The sequence below is a fragment of the Somniosus microcephalus genome, chromosome 21 (assembly GCF_052327205.1).
Source record: "Somniosus microcephalus isolate GS21.2 chromosome 21, FLI_Smic_1.0, whole genome shotgun sequence".
Taxonomy (NCBI): domain Eukaryota; kingdom Metazoa; phylum Chordata; class Chondrichthyes; order Squaliformes; family Somniosidae; genus Somniosus; species Somniosus microcephalus.
In genome coordinates this window covers 75,149,545-75,172,104 of record NC_141007.1, presented here as the reverse complement: position 1 = coordinate 75,172,104, position 22,560 = coordinate 75,149,545, and the positions used below count along the sequence as shown (strand labels likewise).

Genomic DNA, 22,560 nt, shown 5'->3' with positions numbered 1-22,560 from the left:
TGTTCCCCACCCACACCCAATGTGCTGACCTCACCCACACCCAGCGTGCCGAACTCTCATAGTGGCTGTAACTGAGCTCTGCACTGCCATTTATTGGTGTGAGCGGGCGAGTGTGGCCAGGCAAGCGAGCGGGGGGTGAGTGGGCAACATTGTCAATGTTTGTTTCCTTGATCCTAGACCGAAAGATGCAGTTAAAGCGATAAAGAAAAGAATCGCAGGGAATCGAAACTACAAGGAGGTCAGACTGACCCTGTCTGTGAGTACTGGCCCTATTGCACCTGATCCTCGCTCTCTGCCCCTCGCTCGATCTGCCGGCCTGTCTCCTCCTGGCTCTCGCCCTCCCAGCTCTGGCCTCGCACAATTGACAGCTTTGATCATGATTGCTGCAGCTGCATGGCGCCCACCTCTTCCCTGTGAAAACTATGGGGGCCGCCCACGATCACGAACCTCGCCCCTCCCTATCTCTGTAACCTGTTCCAGCCCCACAACCCCCTGAGATCTCTGCACTCCTCCAATTCTGGCCTCTTGCGCATCCCCGATTTTCATCGCTCCACCATTGGCGGCCGTGCCTTCAGCTGCCTGGGCCCCAACATCTGGAATTCCCTCCCTAAACCTCTCCGCCTCTCTCTCCTCCTTTAAAACGCTCCTTAAAGCCTTCCTCTTTGACCAAGCTTTTGGTCATCTGCCTGAATAGCTCCTTATGTGGCTCGGTGTCAGATTTTTGTCGCTCCTGTGAAGCGCCTTGGGACGTTGTTGCTACATTAAAGTCGCTATATAAATGCAAGTTGTTGTTGTATTGCCGCGGGCTCCCAGTGCAGGCGATCGCCGCCAGTCCTGAGTTGCTCCGCACTGAGAGAGACTGGCTCATTGCGCGGGTACTGAGATCACGGCCCCTGAGCGGGCTGGGCTGGGCAGGGCGGGGCGGGGGCACAGTCTCGAGCGGGTGATCCCGGCCGACTGCGGACAATCGAAGGTTCGGCCACCTGCTCGCTCGCTCAGAGCACGGAGCGGAGAAAGGGACAGCTTCAACCCTCCGACGACTCTCTTTCTTCAAGCCGTCTCGCCTGGGGTTGAGCAAGTGATTCGGCCAATTGGTGGTCTTCAGAAAGAGCTAGGAAAGAAAGACTTGCATTCATATCAATAACAAAATACTGCGGATGCTGGAAATCTGAAATAACAACAGAAAATGCTGGAAAATCTCAGCAGGCCAGGGCAACATCCGTGGAGAGAGAAAAACAGAGTTAACGTTTCAGGTCGATGACCCTTCGTCAGAACTGGAAAAAGTTAGAGAAGTAACAGATTTTTAAGCAAATGTGGGTCAGGGAAAGAGAGGAGGTGGGGAAAGAACAAAAGGGAAGGTTTGTGCAAGTGCCTTGCATTTCTATAGCGCCTTTCACGACCTCAGGACGTCCCAAAGCATTTTACAGTCAATGAAGTACTTTCCAAGTGTAGTTACTGTTGTAATGTAGGAAACGTGGCAGCCAATTTGCAAGATCCCACAAACAGCAATGTGATAATGGCCAGAGAATCTGTTTTTTAATGATACTGGTTGAGGGAGAAATATTGTCCCAGGACACCGGTGAGAACTCCCCAGCATCTTTCACATCCACCTGAGGGGGAAGATGGGGCCTCGGTTTAATATCCCATCTGAAAGACGGCACCTCCGACAGTGCGGCACTCCCTCAGCACTGCACTGGAGTGTTAGCCTGGATTTTGTGCTCGGGTCTCTGGAGTGGGACTTGAACCCACGACCTTCTGACTCAGAGGTGAGAGTGCTGCCCACTGAGCCACGGCTGACATCTTGCTCAAAAGAATGGCATGCGGGTGGGGAGGAGGGGAGAGAACTCTGGTCTCACTCTGTGAGGAATCCCTGTAATAAATCTCAGTGCCCAGTGGTGGTGGTGATGGGATGCCCACAATCTCTGTCATCTCATAACTGGAGTTAGTAAATTGGTACAAGAGGGTTCAAGGACACAGCAGGTCAATAGGAGGCCAAGGGACTAAAACAACTGGTAGAATCTCCCAAAATCTCTCTCCGGTATTGTATCGATGAGAGGGGGTGCGGGGGGAGTATTGATGAGGAACGGCTCCCTTTCTCCCGTGCTTCCAGCCCTGAGGGTGAAGAATCTCAGCCGTTGATTCATTCCGTCTTGTGGGGGTATATTTTTTCTTGGCCAGCTTATCGACAGCTGTATGAGGAACTGTGGTCCGAGCTTCCACTCGCTGATCGTCAGGAAGGACTTTGTCAAGGACGTGTTGGCCAAGGTGCTGAAACCCAAGTACAACCCGCCCATCGACATCCAGAACTGCATCCTGAGTCTCATTCAGGTAAGGATGGCCCTCGTGAACATCCCCGATTTCCTTCGCTGCACCATCGACGGCCGTGCCTTCAGCTGCCTGGGCTTAAGCTCTGGAATTCCCTCCCTAAACCTCTCCGCCTCTCCACCTCTCTCTCCTTTAAGATGCTCCTTAAAACCGACCTCTTTGGCCAAGCTTTTGGTCGCCTGCCCTAATATCTCCTTATGTGGCTCGGTGTCAAATTTTGTTTGATAATCGCTCCTGTGAAGCGCCTTGGGATGTTTTACTACGTTAAAGGCGCTATATAAATACAAGATGTTGTTGACATGGAAACATTGTATTGTGTAGAATGTACAGCACAGAAACAGGCCATTCGGCCCAACTGGTCCATGCCGGTGTTTCTGCTCCACACGAGCCTCCTCCCACCCTCTTCATCTCACCCCATCAACATATCCTTCTATTCCTCTCTCCCTCATGTGTTTATCCAGCTTCTCCTTAAATACATCTCTGCTATTCACCTCAACCACTCCCTGTGGTAGCGAGTTCCACATTCTCACCACTCTCTGGGGAAAGAAGTTTCTCCTGAATTCCCTATTGGGTTTATTAGTGACTATCTTATATTGATGGCCCCTAGTTCTGGGCTCCCCCACAAGTGGGAACGTCTTCTCTACCTCTACCCTATCGAACCCTTTCATAATCTTAAAGTCCTCGATCAGGTCACCGCTCGGCCTTCTCTTTTCTAGAGAAAAGAGCCCCGGCCTGTTCAACCTTTCCTGATAGTTATAGCCTCTCAGTTCTGGTATCATTCTAGTAAATCTTTTTTGCACCTTCTCCAGTGCCTCTATATCCTTTATAAAATACAGACTAGAACTGTGCACAGTGGGATCTAATAAAGGTTCTATACAAGTTGAACATAACTTTTCTGATTTTCAATTCAATCCCTCTAGAAATGAACCCCAGGGCTTTGTTTGTTTTTTTATGGCCTTATTAACCTGTGTCGCTAATTTTAGTGATTTGTCAACCTGTACCTTCAGATCCCTCTGTCCCTCTACCCTCGGCCTGGTCATCAGAGTGTGGGGTGGGGGTAGCGCGAGCGGATTTTAAACTTCTTGTCGTATGATTTACGCCATCTTAACTTCACCTTCCCTGCTGTTTGAGAAACACCATTCTGATTTTTTTTTTTTTTTTAAAAGAAAATGAGAAATTCGTCCAATTTCCTCGCTCCATTTAATTCCCCTCCCCTCCTGAAGGCACCGGGAGTCATCAGTCAGCCTTTGCTTCCTGATTCAAAGAGGGCCGAAAAGGTCAGGGTGAGGGAGGGGAGGTCGGGGCGAGGGGCAAAGGTAGGGGCGAGGGGCGGGGCGAGGGGAGGTCGGGGCGAGGGGCGGGGAGGGTCGGGGCGGGGAGGTCGGGGGGAGGGGCGGGGTGGTCGGGGGGAGGGGGAGGGGCGGGGCGAGGGGGGAGGTCGGGGGGAGGGGCGGGGTGGTCGGGGGGAGGGGGAGGGGCGGTCGGGGGGAGGGGCGGGGCGAGGGGGGAGGGGCGGGGAGGTCGGGGGGAGGGGCGGGGAGGTCGGGGGGGAGGAACGGGGAGGGAGGTCAGGGGGAGGGGGCGAGGAGGTCGGGGCGGAGAGGTCGGGGTGAGGGGCGGGGAGGGAGGTCGGGGGGAGGGGCGGGGAGGGAGGTCGGGGGGAGGTCGGGGAGGGGCGGAGAGGTCGGGGGAGGGGCGGAGAGGTCGGGGGAGGTAGGGGCGGGGAGGTCGGGGGGGGAGGTCGGGGTGGCGGGGAGGTCGGGGGAGGGGGCGAGGTGGTCGGGGGAGGGGGAGGGAGGGGGGCGGGGCAGGGAGGGAGGGGGGAGGGGCGGGGGGGCGAGGTGGTCGGGGTGACGTCGCGGGGCAAGGGTCAGGGTGGTCTGGCCACATTCTCATCCTAATGCTTCTCCCCCCGTTCTGTGCCACAGTCGTGGGCAACCATCTACCAGGGACAGATTGATGTGAGTGATGTACAGGAGCTCTACATGGAGATGAAACGAAAAGGGTTAATATTCCCAACTCCAGCTGTGGAATCCACTGGTACCAGGAAAAACGTAAGTGGTAAGACAAATAGGACCTGATCAGAGAGAGCCAGCGTGGATTTGTAAACTGTAAGTCATGTCTAACGAACCAAGGTGAATTCTTTGAGGAGGTCACTACCGTGGTGGACAGGGCAGTGTGTATGCCTGTGCCGGCCCTTTGAAAGAGCGAACAATTAGTCCCACTCCCCCCTGCTCTTTCCCCACAGACCTGCAAATTTCTCCTTTTCAATTATTTATCCAATTCCCTTTTGAAAGTTATTATTGAACCTGCTTCCACCGCCCTTTCAGGCAGCGCATTCCAGATCACAACTCGCTGTGTAAAGTTTTTCCTCATCTCCCTGGTTCTTTTGCCAGTGTCGTCTGGTTACCGACCCTCCTGCCAGTGGAAACAGTTTCTCCTTATTTACTCTATTAAAGCCCCTCATGATTTTGAACACCTCTATCAAATCTCCTCTTGCCCTGTGACTATGGCCCTGTTCACAGATCAGTGGCAAGGCCACTCTAACCAGCTGGTAGGGACGACTCCTTGCTGGCACTATCTCTGGGATTCTGCTCCCGTTGCTGGGCGATTGTTGTCCCTTGTCTTGACCATGAACCGAGACTCTCTTGCTTAGGATTGGCAACACTCCATTCGGAGAACCAGGCCTGGGAATCCATTGGTTCCATGCCCTTGTTCAGCAACGTTCCAATCACCCTGGGGATTTAACTGATCAATGTCGGGGAAGAGAGAATGCTGGAATCAGGGAGCGAGAGAGAGAGCGCTGGGGTCGGGGAGCGAGAGAGAGAGAGAGAGAGAGAACTGGGGTCAGGGAGCGAGAGAGAGAGAGAGCGCTGGGGTCAGGGAGCGAGAGAGAGAGAACTGGGGTCAGGGAGCGAGAGAGAGAGAACTGGGGTCAGGGAGCGAGAGAGAGAGAGAGAGCGCTGGGGTCAGGGAGCGAGAGAGAGAGCGCTGGGGTCAGGGAGCGAGAGAGAGCGCTGGGGTCAGGGAGCGAGAGAGAGAGCGCTGGGGTCAGGGAGCGAGAGAGAGAGAGAACTGGGGTCGGGGAGCGAGAGAGAGAGAACTGGGGTCAGGGAGCGAGAGAGAGAGAGAGAGCGAGCTGGAGTTGGAGAGAGAGAGAGCGCTGGGGTCAGGGAGCGAGAGAGAGAGCGCTGGGGTCAGGGAGCGAGAGAGAGAGAGCGCTGGGGTCAGGGAGCGAGAGAGAGAGAGAACTGGGGTCGGGGAGCGAGAGAGAGAGAGCGCTGGGGTCAGGGAGCGAGAGAGAGAGAGAACTGGGGTCGGGGAGCGAGAGAGAGAGCGTTGGGGTCAGGGAGCGAGCGAGAGAGCGAGCTGGAGTCAGAGCGAGAGAGAGAGAGAGAGCGCTGGGGTCAGGGAGCGAGAGAGAGAGACAGTGCTGGGGTCAGGGAGCGAGAGAGAGAGAGCGCTGGGGTCAGGGAGCGAGAGAGAGAGAGAGAGAGAGCGCTGGGGTCAGGGAGCGAGAGAGAGAGAGAACTGGGGTCGGGGAGCGAGAGAGAGAGCGTTGGGGTCGGGGAGCGAGAGAGAGCGCGTTGGGGTCGGAGCGAGAGAGAGAGCGCTGGGGTCAGGGAGCGAGAGAGAGAGAGCGCTGGGGTCAGGGAGCGAGAGAGAGAGCGCTGGGGTCAGGGAGCAAGAGAGAGAGCGCTGGGGTCAGGGAGCGAGAGAGAGAGAGCGCTGGGGTCAGGGAGCGAGAGAGAGAGAGAACTGGGGTCGGGGAGCGAGAGAGCGAGCGTTGGGGTCAGGGAGCGAGCGAGAGAGAGAGCGAGCTGGAGTCGGAGCAAGAGAGAGAGAGAGAGCGCTGGGGTCGGAGAGAGAGAGAGCGCTGGGGTCAGGGAGCGAGAGAGAGAGAGCGCTGGGGTCAGGGAGCGAGAGAGAGAGAGAGAGAACTGGGGTCGGGGAGCGAGAGAGAGAGCGCTGGGGTCAGGGAGCGAGAGAGAGAGAGAACTGGGGTCGGGGAGCGAGAGAGAGAGAACTGGGGTCGGGGAGCGAGAGAAAGAGAGCGCTGGGGTCGGGGAGCGAGAGAGAGAGTGGTGTCAGGGAGCGAGCGAGAGAGAGAGAGAGAGAGAACTGGGGTCGGGGAGCGAGAGAGAGAGAGCGCTGGGGTCAGGGAGCGAGAGAGAGAGCTGGGGTCAGGGAGAGAGCGAGAGAGCTGGGGTCGGAGAGAGAGAGAGAGAGAGCTGGGGTCAGGGAGAGAGAGCGAGCTGGGGTCAGGGAGCGAGAGAGAGAGCGCTGGGGTCGGGGAGCGAGAGAGAGAGGGAGCGCTGGGGTCAGGGAGCGAGAGAGAGAACGCTGGGGTCGGGGATCGAGAGAGAGAGAGTGCTGGGGTCGGGGATCGAGAGAGAGCGAGAGAACTGGGGTCGGGGAGCGAGAGAGAGCTGGGGTCAGGGAGAGAGCGAGAGAGAGCTGGGGTCGGAGAGAGAGAGAGAGCTGGGGTCAGAGAGAGAGAGAGAGAGAGAGCTGGGGGTCCCATTATGCGGCTGTAATAATTATATTGTCTTTTCAGGGTCCGATTGTAGCCTCGCAGTGTCACGACTCGCAGATCGCACCCATATCGAAGTCTTCAGCCTCCTCCTCGGAAGCCTCCCTAACTCCTCATCCCAAGAACACCATCAGGCTGGTCCCGGAGCAGGTAAAGCAGTGTGGGATCAGAAGGAGTGAGGGCGTGAAACTCAGCGGCGACGCAGCAGTCCCTTACAAGAGCTTCTCTGCATCGCAAAACATCCACCGGTTGGGGGAAGGGGGCTCTGCCCCTCGGGAGTGCGGCCTACTCTCGGTTCCTGTCCTCGGGAGTGCGGCCTACTCTCGGTTCCTGCCCCTCGGGAGTGCGGCCTACTCTCGGTTCCTGTCCTCAGGAGTGCGCGGCCTACTCTCGGTTCCTGTCCTCGGGAGTGCGGCCTACTCTCGGTTCCTGCCCCTCGGGAGTGCAGCCTACTCTCGGTTCCTGCCCCTCGGGAGTACGGCCTACTCTCGGTTCCTGTCCTCGGGAGTGCGGCCTACTCTCGGTTCCTGTCCTCGGGAGTGCGGCCTACTCTCGGTTCCTGGCCTCGGGAGTGTGGCCTACTCTCGGTTCCTGCCCCTCAGGAGTGCGGCCTACTCTTGGTTCCTGCCTTCGGGAGTGCAGCCCACTCTCGGTGCCTGCCCCTCGGGAGTGCGGCCTACTCTCAGTGCCTGCCCCTCGGGAGTGCGGCCTACTGTCACTTACTGCACGGGACACTGTGGCTCCACCCACAGCTTGTTTGATCAGTGAGTGTTATACCCGGGTCACTGCGACATGTTAACGGTGCTTCCCAATCCTCCCGCAGGTGGGCAAACTGCACAGCGAGCTGGACATGGTGACGATGAACATCTCGGTCATGTCTGCCATCTTACTGGAGAACACTCCGGGCTCTGAGAATCCCGAGGACATGCAGCTGTTACAGGTAGGAGTGCAGGGGACTCGTGTCCTGAGGGCGCTGGTCTCCGGGATTCAGGTTATTTATTCGGCAACCCCTTTATTTTAAAGTTCTCATCCTTGTTTTCAAATCCCTCCATGGCCTCGGCCCCTCCCTATCTCTGTAACCTCCAGCAGCTCCGCAACCCCCCGAGATCTCTGCGCTCCTCCAACTCTGACCTCTTGCGCATCCCCGATTTGAATCGCTCCACCATTGGTGGCCGTGCCTTCAGCTGCCTGGGCCCTAAGCTCTAGAATTCCCTCCCTAAACCTCTCCGCCCCCCTACCTCTCGCTCCTTAAAACCTACCTCTTTCACCAACCTTTTGATCACCTGTCCTAATATCTCCTTACGTGGCTCAACGTCAAATGTTGTTTGATAACATTGATGTGAAGTGCCTTTTGGACGCTTTACTTTGTTAAAGGCGCTACGTAAATGCAAGTTGGTGAATCCTTTCCTAATCTCCACACTGTCCCCAATAAATCCAATGGGGAATTCAGGAGAGACTTCATTACCCAGAGAGTGGTGAGAATGTGGAACTCGCTACCACAGGGAGTGGGGTTGAGGTGAATAGTATAGATACATTTAAGGGGAAGCTGGATAAACACATGAGGGAGAAAGGAATAGAAGGATATGTTGATGGGGTGAGATGAAGTGTTACGCAGTATTTACAGCACAGAAACAGGCCATTCGGCCCAACTGGTCCGTGCCGGTGTTAACGCTCCACCCTACTTCCTCGAACCCTATCGGCATATCCTGCTATTCCTTAGAGCGGGAGAGTGGAACTAATTAGATAGCTCTTTCAAAGAGCCGGCACATGTACGCTGGGCTAACGTCCTCCTTAAGATTCTGTAAGATTCGCTGAATCTAACCAACATCACGAAAACAGATTCTCTGGTCATCATCTCATTGCTGCTTGGGGGATCTTGCTGTGCGCAAATTGGCTGCCGCGTTTCCTACATTACAGCAGTGACTGCGCTTCAAAAAAAGTTGGCTGTGAAGCGCTGTGCCGAGGCGGCGGAAGGCGCTGTAGAAATGCGAGTTCTTTCTCTCTCTCTCTCTCAGACTCGGTCTCTTCTCTCCCTGTGACAGAAGTTGCAGGAGACATGCCGAGCGATGCAGGACAGGATCATGGTGCTGCTGCTGGAGGTGGAGAATGACGAGGTCATCGGCAGCTTGCTACAGGCGAACGACGATCTCAACAACGCGTTCCTGCGATACGAGAGGTGGGGAGTAACTCGGGCCGAGCGTGGGGAGCCAAGAGTCGCGTTGTTGGGTTTTAAGTCGGCGCGCGCCCAATGAGTGCCCAGTAACGTAAGAAAACTACTAGGCACTTGGTCAGAGTGTTAAACAAGGCTTTAATCGACTGTTTCACAACATGGAAGTCTAGTTGTCCTTCACTAGTTCCTGTTTACAAAATGTCCTTGAGCAAGCTGGGCCCGTGCCCGAGTATTTATACTCTCCTCGGGACAGCGCCACCAGCAGGCCGCTCGGTATATTTCATAAGTCATTTCCACATGAATGGCACAATTTATGTCACCCAGTACCGTCACCCCTTAAAGCTGCCGATTCTGATTGGACGTATCTCTGGCAATATCAGCACATGACCTTCTGCCTCCAACTGCCCCACCCCCACGCTCCCGCCATTGGTCACCCGACACGTCCATCTTCGCCCCGGCCCACCTCCCGGCCAATTGGAATGAGTCTTGGCTGTTAATCAAACAGCCTTTCTTTCCCCATGTCCAATATTTTTATATAACTAATAAACAGAATTGTTCAAAGACATTTTTTTTAAAGAAACACCAATTTTTGACGCCCCTATGATTTTTTTCTCCCGGGCTTTTGCCGGCCGCAGTGCCCTGGAGATGAATTTTCTAATTCCTGGAAACTCCAGAGGGTTGGCAACCCGATTAAAGCAGCGGCCACCACAGCTCTGGATCGGCCGTGTTGCTGAGGAGGCACGAGCACAGTTTTCACTCTGCGTCCGCTGGGCGTGTGTAGAAAGACGCAGCAAGCGCACGGTCACAGGCTGCGCGACGTCGCGTCTGTCACGGGCGGGGATCAGCCACCTGAGCGACTCAGAAGATGCACCAAAATGTGACGCATCAGGAAAAATACATCCTGCTTCAGGGAACTGGTGGAAAGGCTGAACAGGCTGGGGCTCCTTCCCTCTAGAAAAGAGGGGACTGAGGGGTGACCTGATGGAGGTCTTCAAGATTATGAAAGGGTTTGATAGGGTAGACGTAGAGAAGATGTTTCCACTTGTGGGCGAGACCAGAACTAGAGCCATCAATATAAGACAGTCACTAATAAATCCAACAGGGAATTCAGGAGAAACTTCTTTACCCAGAGAGTGGTGAGAATGTGGAACTCGCTACCACAGGGAGTGGTTGAGGCAAATAGTATAGATGCATTTAATAAATACAAAAAACACATTCATCACATTGCTGTTTGTGGGCTCTTGCTGTGCGCAAATTGTCTGCCGCATTTCCCACATTACAACAGTAACTACACTTCAAGAGTACTTCATTGGCTGTGAAGCGCTGTGGGACGTCCTGAAGTGGTGAAAGGCGCTGGAGAAATGCAAGTCTTTCTTGAGGGGAAACTAGGTAAACACATCGGGGGCGGGGGGGGGGGGGAAATGAATAAGAACATAGGAATTCGGAGCAGGAGTCGGCCATTCAGCCCCTCGAGCCTGCTCCCCCATTCAATAAGATGATGGCTGATCTTCCACCTTCTTCAGTTAGCCACAGATGGATCACTTCTCCCGCGGAGTTTTTGTTTCTCAATGGAATGTATTTTTGTTGAGAATTATGAAATGCTGGCCATTTAATAGAAGGATATGCTGATGGGGTGAGAGGAGGCTCGTGTGGAGTGTAAATGCTGGCGCGGAGCAGTCGGGCCCAGTGGCCTGTCTCTGTGCTGTAAATACTGAGTAGGTTGAAGTGTGCTGGTGCTGGGCAATTTTATTATTGTTGTCCTGAGTGTGCAGGCACTGATACGCTAAGTAAACCTTTGTGATAGCGCTCTTATACAGGAGTGCGGGGCCTGCCCTGTCCGAATGTACCTCACGAGTCAGTGATGTACAACCGACAGCGTCCTGCGTCTAACCAAAGACAGCGTCTCGCTTTCCACCGTGTCAACCCCGAGAGCCCAGAAACTCCGCTGCCGATAGCCGGTGGTTCACACCGAGAGGTGGGGTGTTCCCACTTGCTGCCAGGTTCGTTGTGGGTTACCGGGCGGCCACCCACCAGCCCGAGTTGTGGTGGTTTTAGGGTTGGCCGGGAACGCTGGGTAATTGCTGCCTCTTGCCCGCAGGTTTGAGCGAAGCAGAGCGAGCTTCGGGCGGAGGGAGCTCGAGATCGCCGAGTCACTGAAGGTAGGCATGGCAACGTAGGGCGCTGCATGCTGGTGGGGGGAGGGGGGGACTGGCACCATGTGGATCCTGGATGTGGCATTCGAGGAGATGCGGAAAGTGACACAATGAGGAAAAGATCCTGCTCCAGGTAACTGGCTGTTCACTGGGTTATATACCCGAGGCCCCTCCCCCTCCCCACCCCCCCGCTCCTACCTGCCTCTCCTCTCCTCTCAGCCCACCACGCCTACTCCTTCCCTCCCTTCCTCCATCACCTCCCCCTGCCCCCACACCCCAGGGAGTGTTTGATGGGACAGTGTAGAGGGAGCTTTACTCTGTATCTAACCCGTGCTGTACCTGCCCTGGGAGTGTTTGATGGGACAGTGTAGAGGGAGCTTTACTCTGTATCTAACCCGTGCTGTACCTGCCCTGGGAATGTTAGATGGGACAGTGTAGAGGGAGCTTTACTCTGTATGTAACCCGTGCTGTACCTGCCCCGGGAGTGTTTGATGGGACAGTGTAGAGGGAGCTTTACTCTGTATCTAACCCGTGCTGTACCTGCCCTGGGAATGTTAGATGGGACAGTGTAGAGGGAGCTTTACTCTGTATGTAACCCGTGCTGTACCTGCCCCGGGAGTGTTTGATGGGACAGTGTAGAGGGAGCTTTACTCTGTATCTAACCCGTGCTGTACCTGCCCTGGGAGTGTTTGATGGGACAGTGTAGAGGGAGCTTTACACTGTATCTAACCCGTGCTGTACCTGCCCTGGGAGTGTTTGATGGGACAGTGTAGAGGGAGCTTTACTCTGTATCTAACCCGTGCTGTACCTTCCCTGGGAGTGTTTGATGGGACAGTGTAGAGGGAGCTTTACTCTGTATCTAACCCGTGCTGTACCTGCCCTGGGAGTGTTTGATGGGACAGTGTAGAGGGAGCTTTACTCTCTATCTAACCCGTGCTGTACCTGCCCTGGGAGTGTTTGATGGGGCAGTGTAGAGGGAGCTTTACTCTGTATCTAACCCATGCTGTACCTGCCCTGGGAGTGTTTGATGGGACAGTGCAGAGGGAGCTTTACTCTGTATCTAACCCGTGCTGTACCTGCCCTGGGAGTGTTTGATGGGACAGTGTAGAGGGAGCTTTACTCTGTATCTAACCCGTGCTGTACCTGCCCTGGGAGTGTTTGATGGGACAGTGTAGAGGGAGCTTTACTCTCTATCTAACCCGTGCTATACCTGTCCTGGGAGTGTTTGATGGGACAGTGTAGAGGGAGCTTTACTCTGTATCTAACCCGTGCTGTATCTGCCCTGGGAGTGTTTGATGGGACAGTGTAGAGGGAGCTTTGCTCTGTACCTAACCCGTGCTGTACCTGCCCTGGGAGTGTTGATGGGACAGTGTAGAGGGAGCTTTACTCTGTATCTAACCCGTGCTGTACCTGCTCTGGGAATGTTTGATGGGACAGTGTAGAGGGAGCTTTACTCTGTATTTAACCCGTGCTGTACCTGCCCTGGGAGTGTTTGATGGGTCAGTGTAGAGGGAGCTTTTCTCTGTATCTAACCCGCGCTGTACCTGCCGTGGGAGTGTTTGATGGGACAGTGTAGAGGGAGCTTTACTCTGTATCTAACCCGTGCTGTACCTGCCCTGGGAGTGTTGATGGGACAGTGTAGAGGGAGCTTTACTCTGTATCTAACCCGTGCTGTATCTGCCCTGGGAGTGTTTGATGGGGCAGTGTAGAGGGAGCTTTACTCTGTATCTAACCCGTGCTGTACCTGCCCTGGGAGTGTTTGATGGGACAGTGTAGAGGGAGCTTTACTCTGTATCTAACCCGTACTGTACCTGCCCTGGGAGTGTTTGATGGGTCAGTGTAGAGGGAGCTTTACTCTGTATCTAACCCGTGCTGTACCTGCCGTGGGAGTGTTTGATGGGACAGTGTAGAGGGAGCTTTACTCTGTATCTAACCCGTGCTGTACCTGCCCTGGGAGTGTTTGATGGGACAGTGCAGAGGGAGCTTTACTCTGTATCTCACCCGTGCTGTACCTGCCCTGGGAGTGTTTGATGGGTCAGTGTAGAGGGAGCTTTACTCTGTATCTAACCCGCGCTGTCCCTGCCCTGGGACTGTTTGATGGGACAGTGTAGAGGGAGCTTTACTCTGTATCTAACCGGTGCTGTACCTGCCCTGGGAGTGTTTGATGGGTCAGTGTAGAGGGAGCTTTACTCTGTATCTAACCCGCGCTGTACCTGCCCTGGGAGTGTTTGATGGGACAGTGTAGAGGGAGCTTTACTCTGTATCTAACCCGTGCTGTACCTGCCCTGGGAGTGTTTGATGGGTCAGTGTAGAGGGAGCTTTACTCTGTATCTAACCCGCGCTGTACCTGCCCTGGGAGTGTTTGATGAGACAGTGTGGAGGGAGCTTTACTCTGTATCTAACCCGTGCTGTATCTGCCCTGGGAGTGTTTGATGGGACAGTGTAGAGGGAGCTTTACTCTGTATCTAACCCATGCTGTACCTGCTCTGGGAATGTTTGATGGGACAGTGTAGAGGGAGCATTACTCTGTATCTAACCCGTGCTATACCTGCCCTGGGAGTGTTTGATGGGACAATGTAGATGGAGCTTTACTCTGTATCTAACCCGTGCTGTACCTGCCCTGGGAGTGTTTGATGGGACAGTGTAGAGGGAGCTTTACTCTGTATCTAACCCGTGCTGTACCTGCCTTGGGAGTGTTTGATGGGACAGTGTAGAGGGTGCTTTACTCTGTATCTAACCCGTGCTGTACCTGCCCTGGGAGTGTTGATGGGACAGTGTAGAGGGAGCTTTACTCTGTATCTAACCCGTGCTGTACCTGCTCTGGGAATGTTTGATGGGACAGTGTAGAGGGAGCTTTACTCTGTATCTAACCCGTGCTGTACCTGCCCTGGGAGTGTTTGATGGGACAGTGTTGAGGGAGCTTTACTCTGTATCTAACCCGTGCTGTACCTGCCCTGGGAGTGTTTGATGGGACAGTGTAGAGGGAGCTTTACTCTGTATCTAACCCGTGCTGTACCTGCCCTGGGAGTGTTTGATGGGACAGTGTAGAGGGAGCTTTACTCTGTATCTAACCCGTGCTGTACCTGCCCTGGGAGTGTTTGATGGGTCAGTGTAGAGGGAGCTTTACTCTGTATCTAACCCGTGCTGTACCTGCTCTGGGAATGTTTGATGGGACAGTGTAGAGGGAGCATTACTCTGTATCTAACCCGTGCTATACCTGCCCTGGGAGTGTTTGATGGGACAATGTAGATGGAGCTTTACTCTGTATCTAACCCGTGATGTACCTGCCCTGGCAGTGTTTGATGTGACAATGTCGAGGGTGCTTTACTCTGTATCTAACCCGTGCTGTACCTGCCCTGGGAGTGTTTGATGGGACAGTGTTGAGGGAGCTTTACTCTGTATCTAACCCGTGCTGTACCTGCCCTGGGAGTGTTTGATGGGACAGTGTAGAGGGAGCTTTACTCTGTATCTAACCCGTGCTGTACCTGCCCTGGGAGTGTTTGATGGGACAGTGTAGAGGGAGCTTTACTCTGTATCTAACCCGTGCTGTACCTGCCCTGGGAGTGTTTGATGGGTCAGTGTAGAGGGAGCTTTACTCTGTATCTAACCCGTGCTGTACCTGCCCTGGGAGTGTTTGATGGGACAGTGTAGAGAGAGCTTTACTCTGTATCTAACCCGTGCTGTACCTGCCCTGGGAGTGTTTGATGGGACAGTGCAGAGGGAGCTTTACTCTGTATCTAACCCGTGCTGTACCTGACCTGGGAGTGTTTCATGGGTCAGTGTAGAGGGAGCTTTACTCTGTATCTAACCCGTGCTGTACCTGCCCTGGGAATGTTTGATGGGACAGTGCAGAGGGAGCTTTACTCTGTATCTAACCCGTGCTGTACCTGCCCTGGGAGTGTTTGATGGGACAGTGTAGAGGGAGCATTACTCTGTATCTAACCCGTGCTGTATCTGCCCTGGGAGTGTTTGATGGGACAGTGTAGAGGGAGCTTTACTCTGTATCTAACCCGTGCTGTACCTGCCCTGGGAGTGTTTGATGGGACAGTGTCGAGGGAGCTTTACTCTGTATCTAACCCGTACTGTACCTGCCCTGGGAGTGTTTGATGGGTCAGTGTCGAGGGAGCTTTACTCTGTATCTAACCCGTGCTGTACCTGCCCTGGGAGTGTTTGATGGGACAGTGTCGAGGGAGCTTTACTCTGTATCTAACCCGCGCTGTACCTGCCCTGGGAGTGTTTGATGGGACAGTGTAGAGGGAGCTTTACTCTGTATCTAACCCGTGCTGTACCTGCCCTGGGAGTGTTTGATGGGACAGTGTAGAGGGAGCTTTACTCTGTATCTAACCCGTGCTGTACCTGCCCTGGGAGTGTTTGATGGGACAGTGCAGAGGGAGCTTTACTCTCTATCTAACCCGTGCTATACCTGTCCTGGGAGTGTTTGATGGGACAGTGTAGAGGGAGCTTTACTCTGTATCTAACCCGTGCTGTATCTGCCCTGGGAGTGTTTGATGGGACAGTGTAGAGGGAGCTTTGCTCTGTACCTAACCCGTGCTGTACCTGCCCTGGGAGTGTTGATGGGACAGTGTAGAGGGAGCTTTACTCTGTATCTAACCCGTGCTGTACCTGCTCTGGGAATGTTTGATGGGACAGTGTAGAGGGAGCTTTACTCTGTATCTAACCCGTGCTGTACCTGCCCTGGGAGTGTTTGATGGGTCAGTGTAGAGGGAGCTTTACTCTGTATCTAACCCACGCTGTACCTGCCCTGGGAGTGTTTGATGGGACAGTGTAGAGGGAGCTTTACTCTGTATCTAACCCGTGCTGTACCTGCCCTGGGAGTGTTTGATGGGTCAGTGTAGAGGGAGCTTTACTCTGTATCTAACCCGCGCTGTACCTGCCCTGGGAGTGTTTGATGAGACAGTGTGGAGGGAGCTTTACTCTGTATCTAACCCGTGCTGTATCTGCCCTGGGAGTGTTTGATGGGACAGTGTAGAGGGAGCTTTACTCTGTATCTAACCCGTGCTGTACCTGCTCTGGGAATGTTTGATGGGACAGTGTAGAGGGAGCATTACTCTGTATCTAACCCGTGCTATACCTGCCCTGGGAGTGTTTGATGGGACAATGTAGATGGAGCTTTACTCTGTATCTAACCCGTGCTGTACCTGCCCTGGGAGTGTTTGATGGGACAGTGTAGAGGGAGCTTTACTCTGTATCTAACCCGTGCTGTACCTGCCTTGGGAGTGTTTGATGGGACAGTGTAGAGGGTGCTTTACTCTGTATCTAACCCGTGCTGTACCTGCCCTGGGAGTGTTGATGGGACAGTGTAGAGGGAGCTTTACTCTGTATCTAACCCGTGCTGTACCTGCTCTGGGAATGTTTGATGGGACAGTGTAGAGGGAGCTTTACTCTGTATCTAACCCGTGCTGTACCTGCCCTGGGAGTGTTTGATGGGACAGTGTTGAGGGAGCTTTACTCTGTATCTAACCCGTGCTGTACCTGCCCTGGGAGTGTTTGATGGGACAGTGTAGAGGGAGCTTTACTCTGTATCTAACCCGTGCTGTACCTGCCCTGGGAGTGTTTGATGGGACAGTGTAGAGGGAGCTTTACTCTGTATCTAACCCGTGCTGTACCTGCCCTGGGAGTGTTTGATGGGTCAGTGTAGAGGGAGCTTTACTCTGTATCTAACCCGTGCTGTACCTGCTCTGGGAATGTTTGATGGGACAGTGTAGAGGGAGCATTACTCTGTATCTAACCCGTGCTATACCTGCCCTGGGAGTGTTTGATGGGACAATGTAGATGGAGCTTTACTCTGTATCTAACCCGTGATGTACCTGCCCTGGCAGTGTTTGATGTGACAATGTCGAGGGTGCTTTACTCTGTATGTAACCCGTGCTGTACCTGCCCTGGGAGTGTTTGATGGGACAGTGTAGAGGGAGCTTTACTCTGTATCTATCCCGTGCTGTATCTGCCCTGGGAGTGTTTGATGGGACAGTGTAGAGGGAGATTTACTCTGTATCTAACCTGTGCTGTACCTGCCCTGGGAGTGTCTGATGAGACAGTGCAGAGGGAGCTTTACTCTGTATCTAACCCGTGCTGTATCTGCCCTGGGAGTGTTTGATGGGACAGTGTAGAGGGAGCTTTACTCTGTATCTAACCCGTGCTGTACCTGCTCTGGGAATGTTTGATGGGACAGTGTAGAGGGAGCATTACTCTGTATCTAACCCGTGCTGTATCTGCCCTGGGAGTGTTTGATGGGACAGTGTAGAGGGAGCTTTACTCTGTATCTAACTCCGTGCTGTACCTGCCCTGGAAGTGTTGATGGGACAGTGTAGAGGGAGCATTACTCTGTATCTAACCCATGCTGTATCTGCCCTGGGAGTGTTTGATGGGACAGTGTAGAGGGAGCTTTACTCTGTATCTAACCCGTGCTGTATCTGCCCTGGGAGTGTTTGCTGGGACAGTGTAGAGGGAGCTTTACTCTGTATCTAACCCATGCTGTACCTGCCCTGGGAGTGTTTGATGGGACAGTGTAGAGGGAGCTTTACTCTGTATCTAACCCGTGCTGTCCCTGCCCTGGGAGTGTTTGATGGGACAGTGTAGAGGGAGCTTCACTCTGTATCTAACCCGTGCTGTACCTGCCCTGGGAGTGTTTGATGGGACAGTGTAGAGGGAAGGGGTGAGAGCAGAAGTGCGGGAAATGGAACGGACACGGTCGAGGGCCATGTCAGCCACAGTAGAGGGGAATCCTCGGTTGAGGCAAAAGGAAGAGATGTCGGAAGCACTGGTATGGAAGGTGGCATCATCAGAACAGATGCAACGGAGACGGGGAAACTGGGAGAATGGAAGAGTCCTTACAGGAAGCAGGGTGGGAGGAAGTGTAGTCCAGGTAGCTGTGGGAGTCAGTGGGCTTATAGTGGATATTGGTCGATAGCCTATCCCCAGAAATTGAGACAGAGAAGTCGAGGAAGGGAAGAGGAGAGAAGAGTCAGAGACGGACCATGTGAAGGTGAAGGAAGGGTGGAAATTGGAAGCAAAGTGAATGAAATTTTCCAGTTCAGGGCAAGAGCAGGAAACGACACCGATACAGTCATCGATGTACCGGAGAAAGAGGTGAGGGAGGGGACCTGATTAGGACTGGAACAATGAATGTTCCACATATCCCACAAAATGGCAGGCCTAGCTAGGACCCATGCGGGTTCCCATAGCAACACCTTTAATTTGGAGGAAATGAGTTGAGTCAAAGGAGAAGTTGTTCAAGAGAACAAGTTCAGCCAGGCGGAGGAGGGTGGTGGTGGATGGGGACTGGTTGGGCCTCTGTTCAAGGAAGAAACGGAGCGCCCTCTTGGTCTGATAATCAATATGATAAACTGAGCGTACTTTCTCCTCTGCTGTCAGGACTCTGAGGCTGACCCCTCCGCTCCTTGCTCTGCATGTGATTTGATCGACTTCACCTGTTCTGCCTCAGCTCCTGCTGTACCGGTTCCTGCGTGTGCCGCCCAGTTCTCCAGCCTGAGTAAGTAACGTGCGAGTGGGCTGGACCTGCCCTCGATCAGTGAAAGCAAGCTGACACCCAGCACACACTGGCTCTGCACAGCTGCCAAATATTAGCCGTGGCTCAGTGGGCAGCACTCTCGCTCGCATCGGAGTCAGAAGGTCGTGGGTTCACGTCCCACTCCAGAGACTGGAGCACAAAATCCAGGCTGTCACGCCAGTGCAGCGCTGAGGGAGTGCCGCACTGTCGGAGGTGCCGTCTTTTGGGTGAGACGTTAAACCGAGGCCCCGTCTGCTCTCTCAGGTGGGTGTAAAAGATCCCATGGCACTATTTCAAAGAAGAGCAGGGGACTTCTCCCCGGTGTCCTGGCCAATATCTATCTCCCAATCTGTTGATTATCTGGTCATTCTCACATTGCTGTTTGTGGGAGCTTGCTGTGCGCAGATTGTCTGCCGTGTTTCCTACATTACAACAGTGACTCCACTTCAAAAAGTACTTCACTGGCTGTAAAGTGATTTGGAACATCCAGTGTCGTCTAAGGTGCTGTAGAAATGCAAGTCTTTCTTTCTTTATGTTCTTTGGGCTCGTCCCTTTTGAAATTTTCACGACCTGCTGCTTCTCTTGGCCATCAGCACTGGGCACTGACCTGCTGTCCACCCAATCACCCATTGTGGCCCAGAGACCATCTGCAAACAGAAGAAAATACATCAAAATTGCCAGTCTCGTTCAGAGACGACACACGGTGTTAGTGTGGGAAACAGAACTGATCACAGTAGGGGGAAGTTCTCCTGAAGCTGGAGTTGAGGGACATTTCTGGGACAGTTTGAAGGGAGCTTTACTCTGTATCTAACCTGTGTTGTACCTGCCCTGGGAGTGTTTGATGGGACAGTGTAGAGGGAGCTTTACTCTGTATCTAACCTGTGTTGTACCTGCCCTGGGAGTGTTTGATGGGACAGTGTAGAGGGAGCTTTACTCTGTATCTAACCCGTGCTGTACCTGCCCTGGGAGTGTTTGATGGGACAGTGTAGAGGGAGCTTTACTCTGTATCTAACCCGTGCTGAACCTGCCCTGGGAGTGTTTGATGGGACAGTGTAGAGGGAGCTTTACTCTGTATCTAACCCGTGCTGTACCTGCCCTGGAAGTGTTTGATGGGACAGTGTAGAGGGAGTAAAAGAAATCTGAAAATATAATGTACTTGGGTAATAATTGAGAGTAAGTTCCTGTTCGGCTTTATATTCATTGATCACAGGTCTCGAAAATGGAAACTCTGCGGCCGGGGAAATGGGCCAGTATGCTACCAACCCCTTCCTACTGAACAGGGCCCTGCCTGATATACCCGTGCCTAATGCAGTGCCAACTCTTGTACCAGGGTAAGTTCACGTTCAACCAAACCTTCACAGTTTATTCCCTCCCGAGGGCACTGACTGATTCTGGCATTTGGTGCCATGAGGGCCGGGCACTGTCTGGTCCCGCACCCAAACTCCCAGCACTCATGTCTGGCTGGAGATGGGCGATTGGCGACAGACTCTTTGACCAAGGGGTGCATCGCAGGTGATCTGGATCCCATAACTATCCAATACTCCTGTGCACTTTCCAGCAGGGATTCGCTGGGTAATGATCAGGTTGGGAATCCTGGCTGATTTGGATCTCTTCCCTCTCCCCCACCACATCCCCCTGCCTCTCTCTCTCTAGCCCAGGAGTGCTAAGGCCTATTGTAGCACCCCATTGCCATCAGGCAAAGACCGAGGACTAAAGCTGGGGCCATCCCAGAGATTGTGATCGCTCCGTTCCAAACTGGACGGTGCGGTTGAATCCCTGTGTCACGGGAGGGGAGGAGAATCCTAGAAGCTTCCAGCACAGAAGGAGGCCATTCGGCCCATCGTGCCTGTGCCGGCTCTTTGAAATTGCTCTCCGATTAGTCCCACTCCCCTGCCCTTTCCCCATATTCCTGCAAGTATTCTCCTTTTTAACTATTTATCCAATTCCCTTTTGAAAGTTACTATTGAATCTGCTTCCACCGCCCTTTCAGGCAGCGCATTCCAGATCACAACAACTCGCTGCGTAAAAAAGAATTCTCCTCCTCTCCCCTCTGGTTCTTTTGCCACAAATTGGGACAGAATGGTTTCCATGTTTCCCATTTGCAGTCTGCGGGCTTGCAATGTTCAGACTGTCAGACACGGATTAAAAGCTGTATTGTAGCCCTTGAGACTTGGGGCAGTCCGGCCCCCACCCTCTCCTAGAGGAGAGAGAACATAATGATCGGAAGCTCCCCGGCGCTGAACAGACATCCGATCCCCAGGCATCCCCTCGAGCTCCCAATTCATCTTTTATCCGTTCACCTGCAGGCGGGAAAAACCAGCCCATGACGCACTGAGCGCAGCGGAACCTCGGGGCAGGAGGAGGCCATTCGGTGGCCACTTGCGTTTAGGCAGTTCTCGACATGAAGTGCGGGAGAAGATCCCCTGTCATCGCTTCTCCCTGCAGCACCAGCAGGAGTCTGGCAGACTACGGGGACGGTAACACAGTGGTTATGTCACTGGACAAGTAATCCAGAGGCCTGGACTACTGATCCAGCGACATAAGTTCAAATCTCACCATGGCAGCTGGGGAATTTAAATTCAATTAAATAAATTTGGAATTAAAAAGCTAGCGTCAGTGATGGTGACCATGAAACTATCGGATTGTCTAAAAACCCAACTGGTTCACTAATGTCCTTTAGGGAAGGAAATCTGCCGTCCTTACCCGGTCTGGCCTATATGTGACTCCAGACCCACAGCAATGCGGTTGACTCTTAACTGCCCTCTGAAATGGCCCAACAAGACACTCCATTGTATTCAAGAAGGCAGCTCACCACCACCTTCTCGAGGGCAATTACATACAAACATAGGAGATAGGAGCAGGAGTAGGCCATTCGGCCCCTCGAGCCTGCTCCGCCATTTAATGAGATCATGGCTGATCATCTAAATTCAGTACCCTGTCCCTGCTTTCTCCCCATATCCTTGATCCCTTTAGCCTTAAGAAATATATCTAACACCTTCTTGAATATATTTAATGTATTGGCCTCTACTGCCTTCTGTGGTAGAGAATTCCACAGGTTCACCACTCTCTGGGTGAAGAAATTCCTCCTCATCTCTGTCCTAAATGGCTTACCCCTTATCCTTAGACTGTGACCCTGGATGGGCAATAAATGCCAGCCTTTCCAGCGACACCCACATCCCGTGAATCTATCTATCTTTAAAAAAAATTTTAAAGATATAAAGCTGTTGGTTTGTCTGTCTGTCTGTCTGTCTGCTATACACTCAAAAGTTACAGAGTGTACCTACACATATGTTATATCAAACGAAAGCTGATGATCAGGGCAGTGTCATAGGCATATTTACTTCTTGGTCAGACAAAAATTGTTCAGACAGTATACAAAAAACGTTCAAAAATCCGCTCATTAGTGGTTGACCAATCCTACCGCTCATTAGCGTTGAGTGACGTGATGGTTGACCAATCCTACAGTTTAGTGACCTGATGGTTGACCAATCACGGGCGGGACCTAATCCTGCAGCCTCCCGAAACGTAGCCGCCATTTTCCCCCTGCTTTTCCTCAATAGCGAGCGGGCAGCTGCGTCGGCCCGCCGGAGCGGGAGGTGAGTTGGGGTCACTCGGGCCGGGCCTCACAACCGCTCGGACCCGAGACACAGAGTGGGGGAGCGGCAGCGGGCGGCCGTGAACCGCGCCGCCCTGTAAACTGCCCTGGTAACGCCGGGCCCCCGCAGCTAGTGAATGATAAAAGAGATAGGAGAGAAGCAAAGGGTGATTACAGAAGTAGCAAGATTTGACAGGCTGGTAACGATGGGTGTGAGAGGTGAAAACTGGCTCCTGGAGTGAGATCTCGGAGAGT

At 53.4% G+C, this 22,560-nt stretch overlaps 1 protein-coding gene across 2 annotated transcripts in view; it reads left to right on the top strand.

Moving 5' to 3' along the window:
- LOC147102981 (TOM1-like protein 1) overlaps nt 1-20,061 on the top strand; it is a 45,891-nt gene extending 25,830 nt beyond the window's left edge. The window contains exons 3-11 of one of the 2 annotated variants that reach the window (XM_085963994.1): nt 178-256; nt 2,179-2,328; nt 4,254-4,379; nt 6,884-7,009; nt 7,683-7,799; nt 8,902-9,035; nt 11,128-11,188; nt 18,575-18,692; nt 19,921-20,061. In XM_085963994.1, the coding sequence (XP_085820120.1) occupies nt 178-256; nt 2,179-2,328; nt 4,254-4,379; nt 6,884-7,009; nt 7,683-7,799; nt 8,902-9,035; nt 11,128-11,188; nt 18,575-18,692; nt 19,921-20,045 (1,036 nt within the window). In that variant the 3' untranslated portion in view covers nt 20,046-20,061. The remainder of the gene's footprint in view (nt 1-177; nt 257-2,178; nt 2,329-4,253; nt 4,380-6,883; nt 7,010-7,682; nt 7,800-8,901; nt 9,036-11,127; nt 11,189-18,574; nt 18,693-19,920) is intronic. The other variant, XM_085963995.1, reaches the window with a different exon arrangement.
- The last annotated feature ends 2,499 nt before the right edge of the window (nt 20,062-22,560 follow it).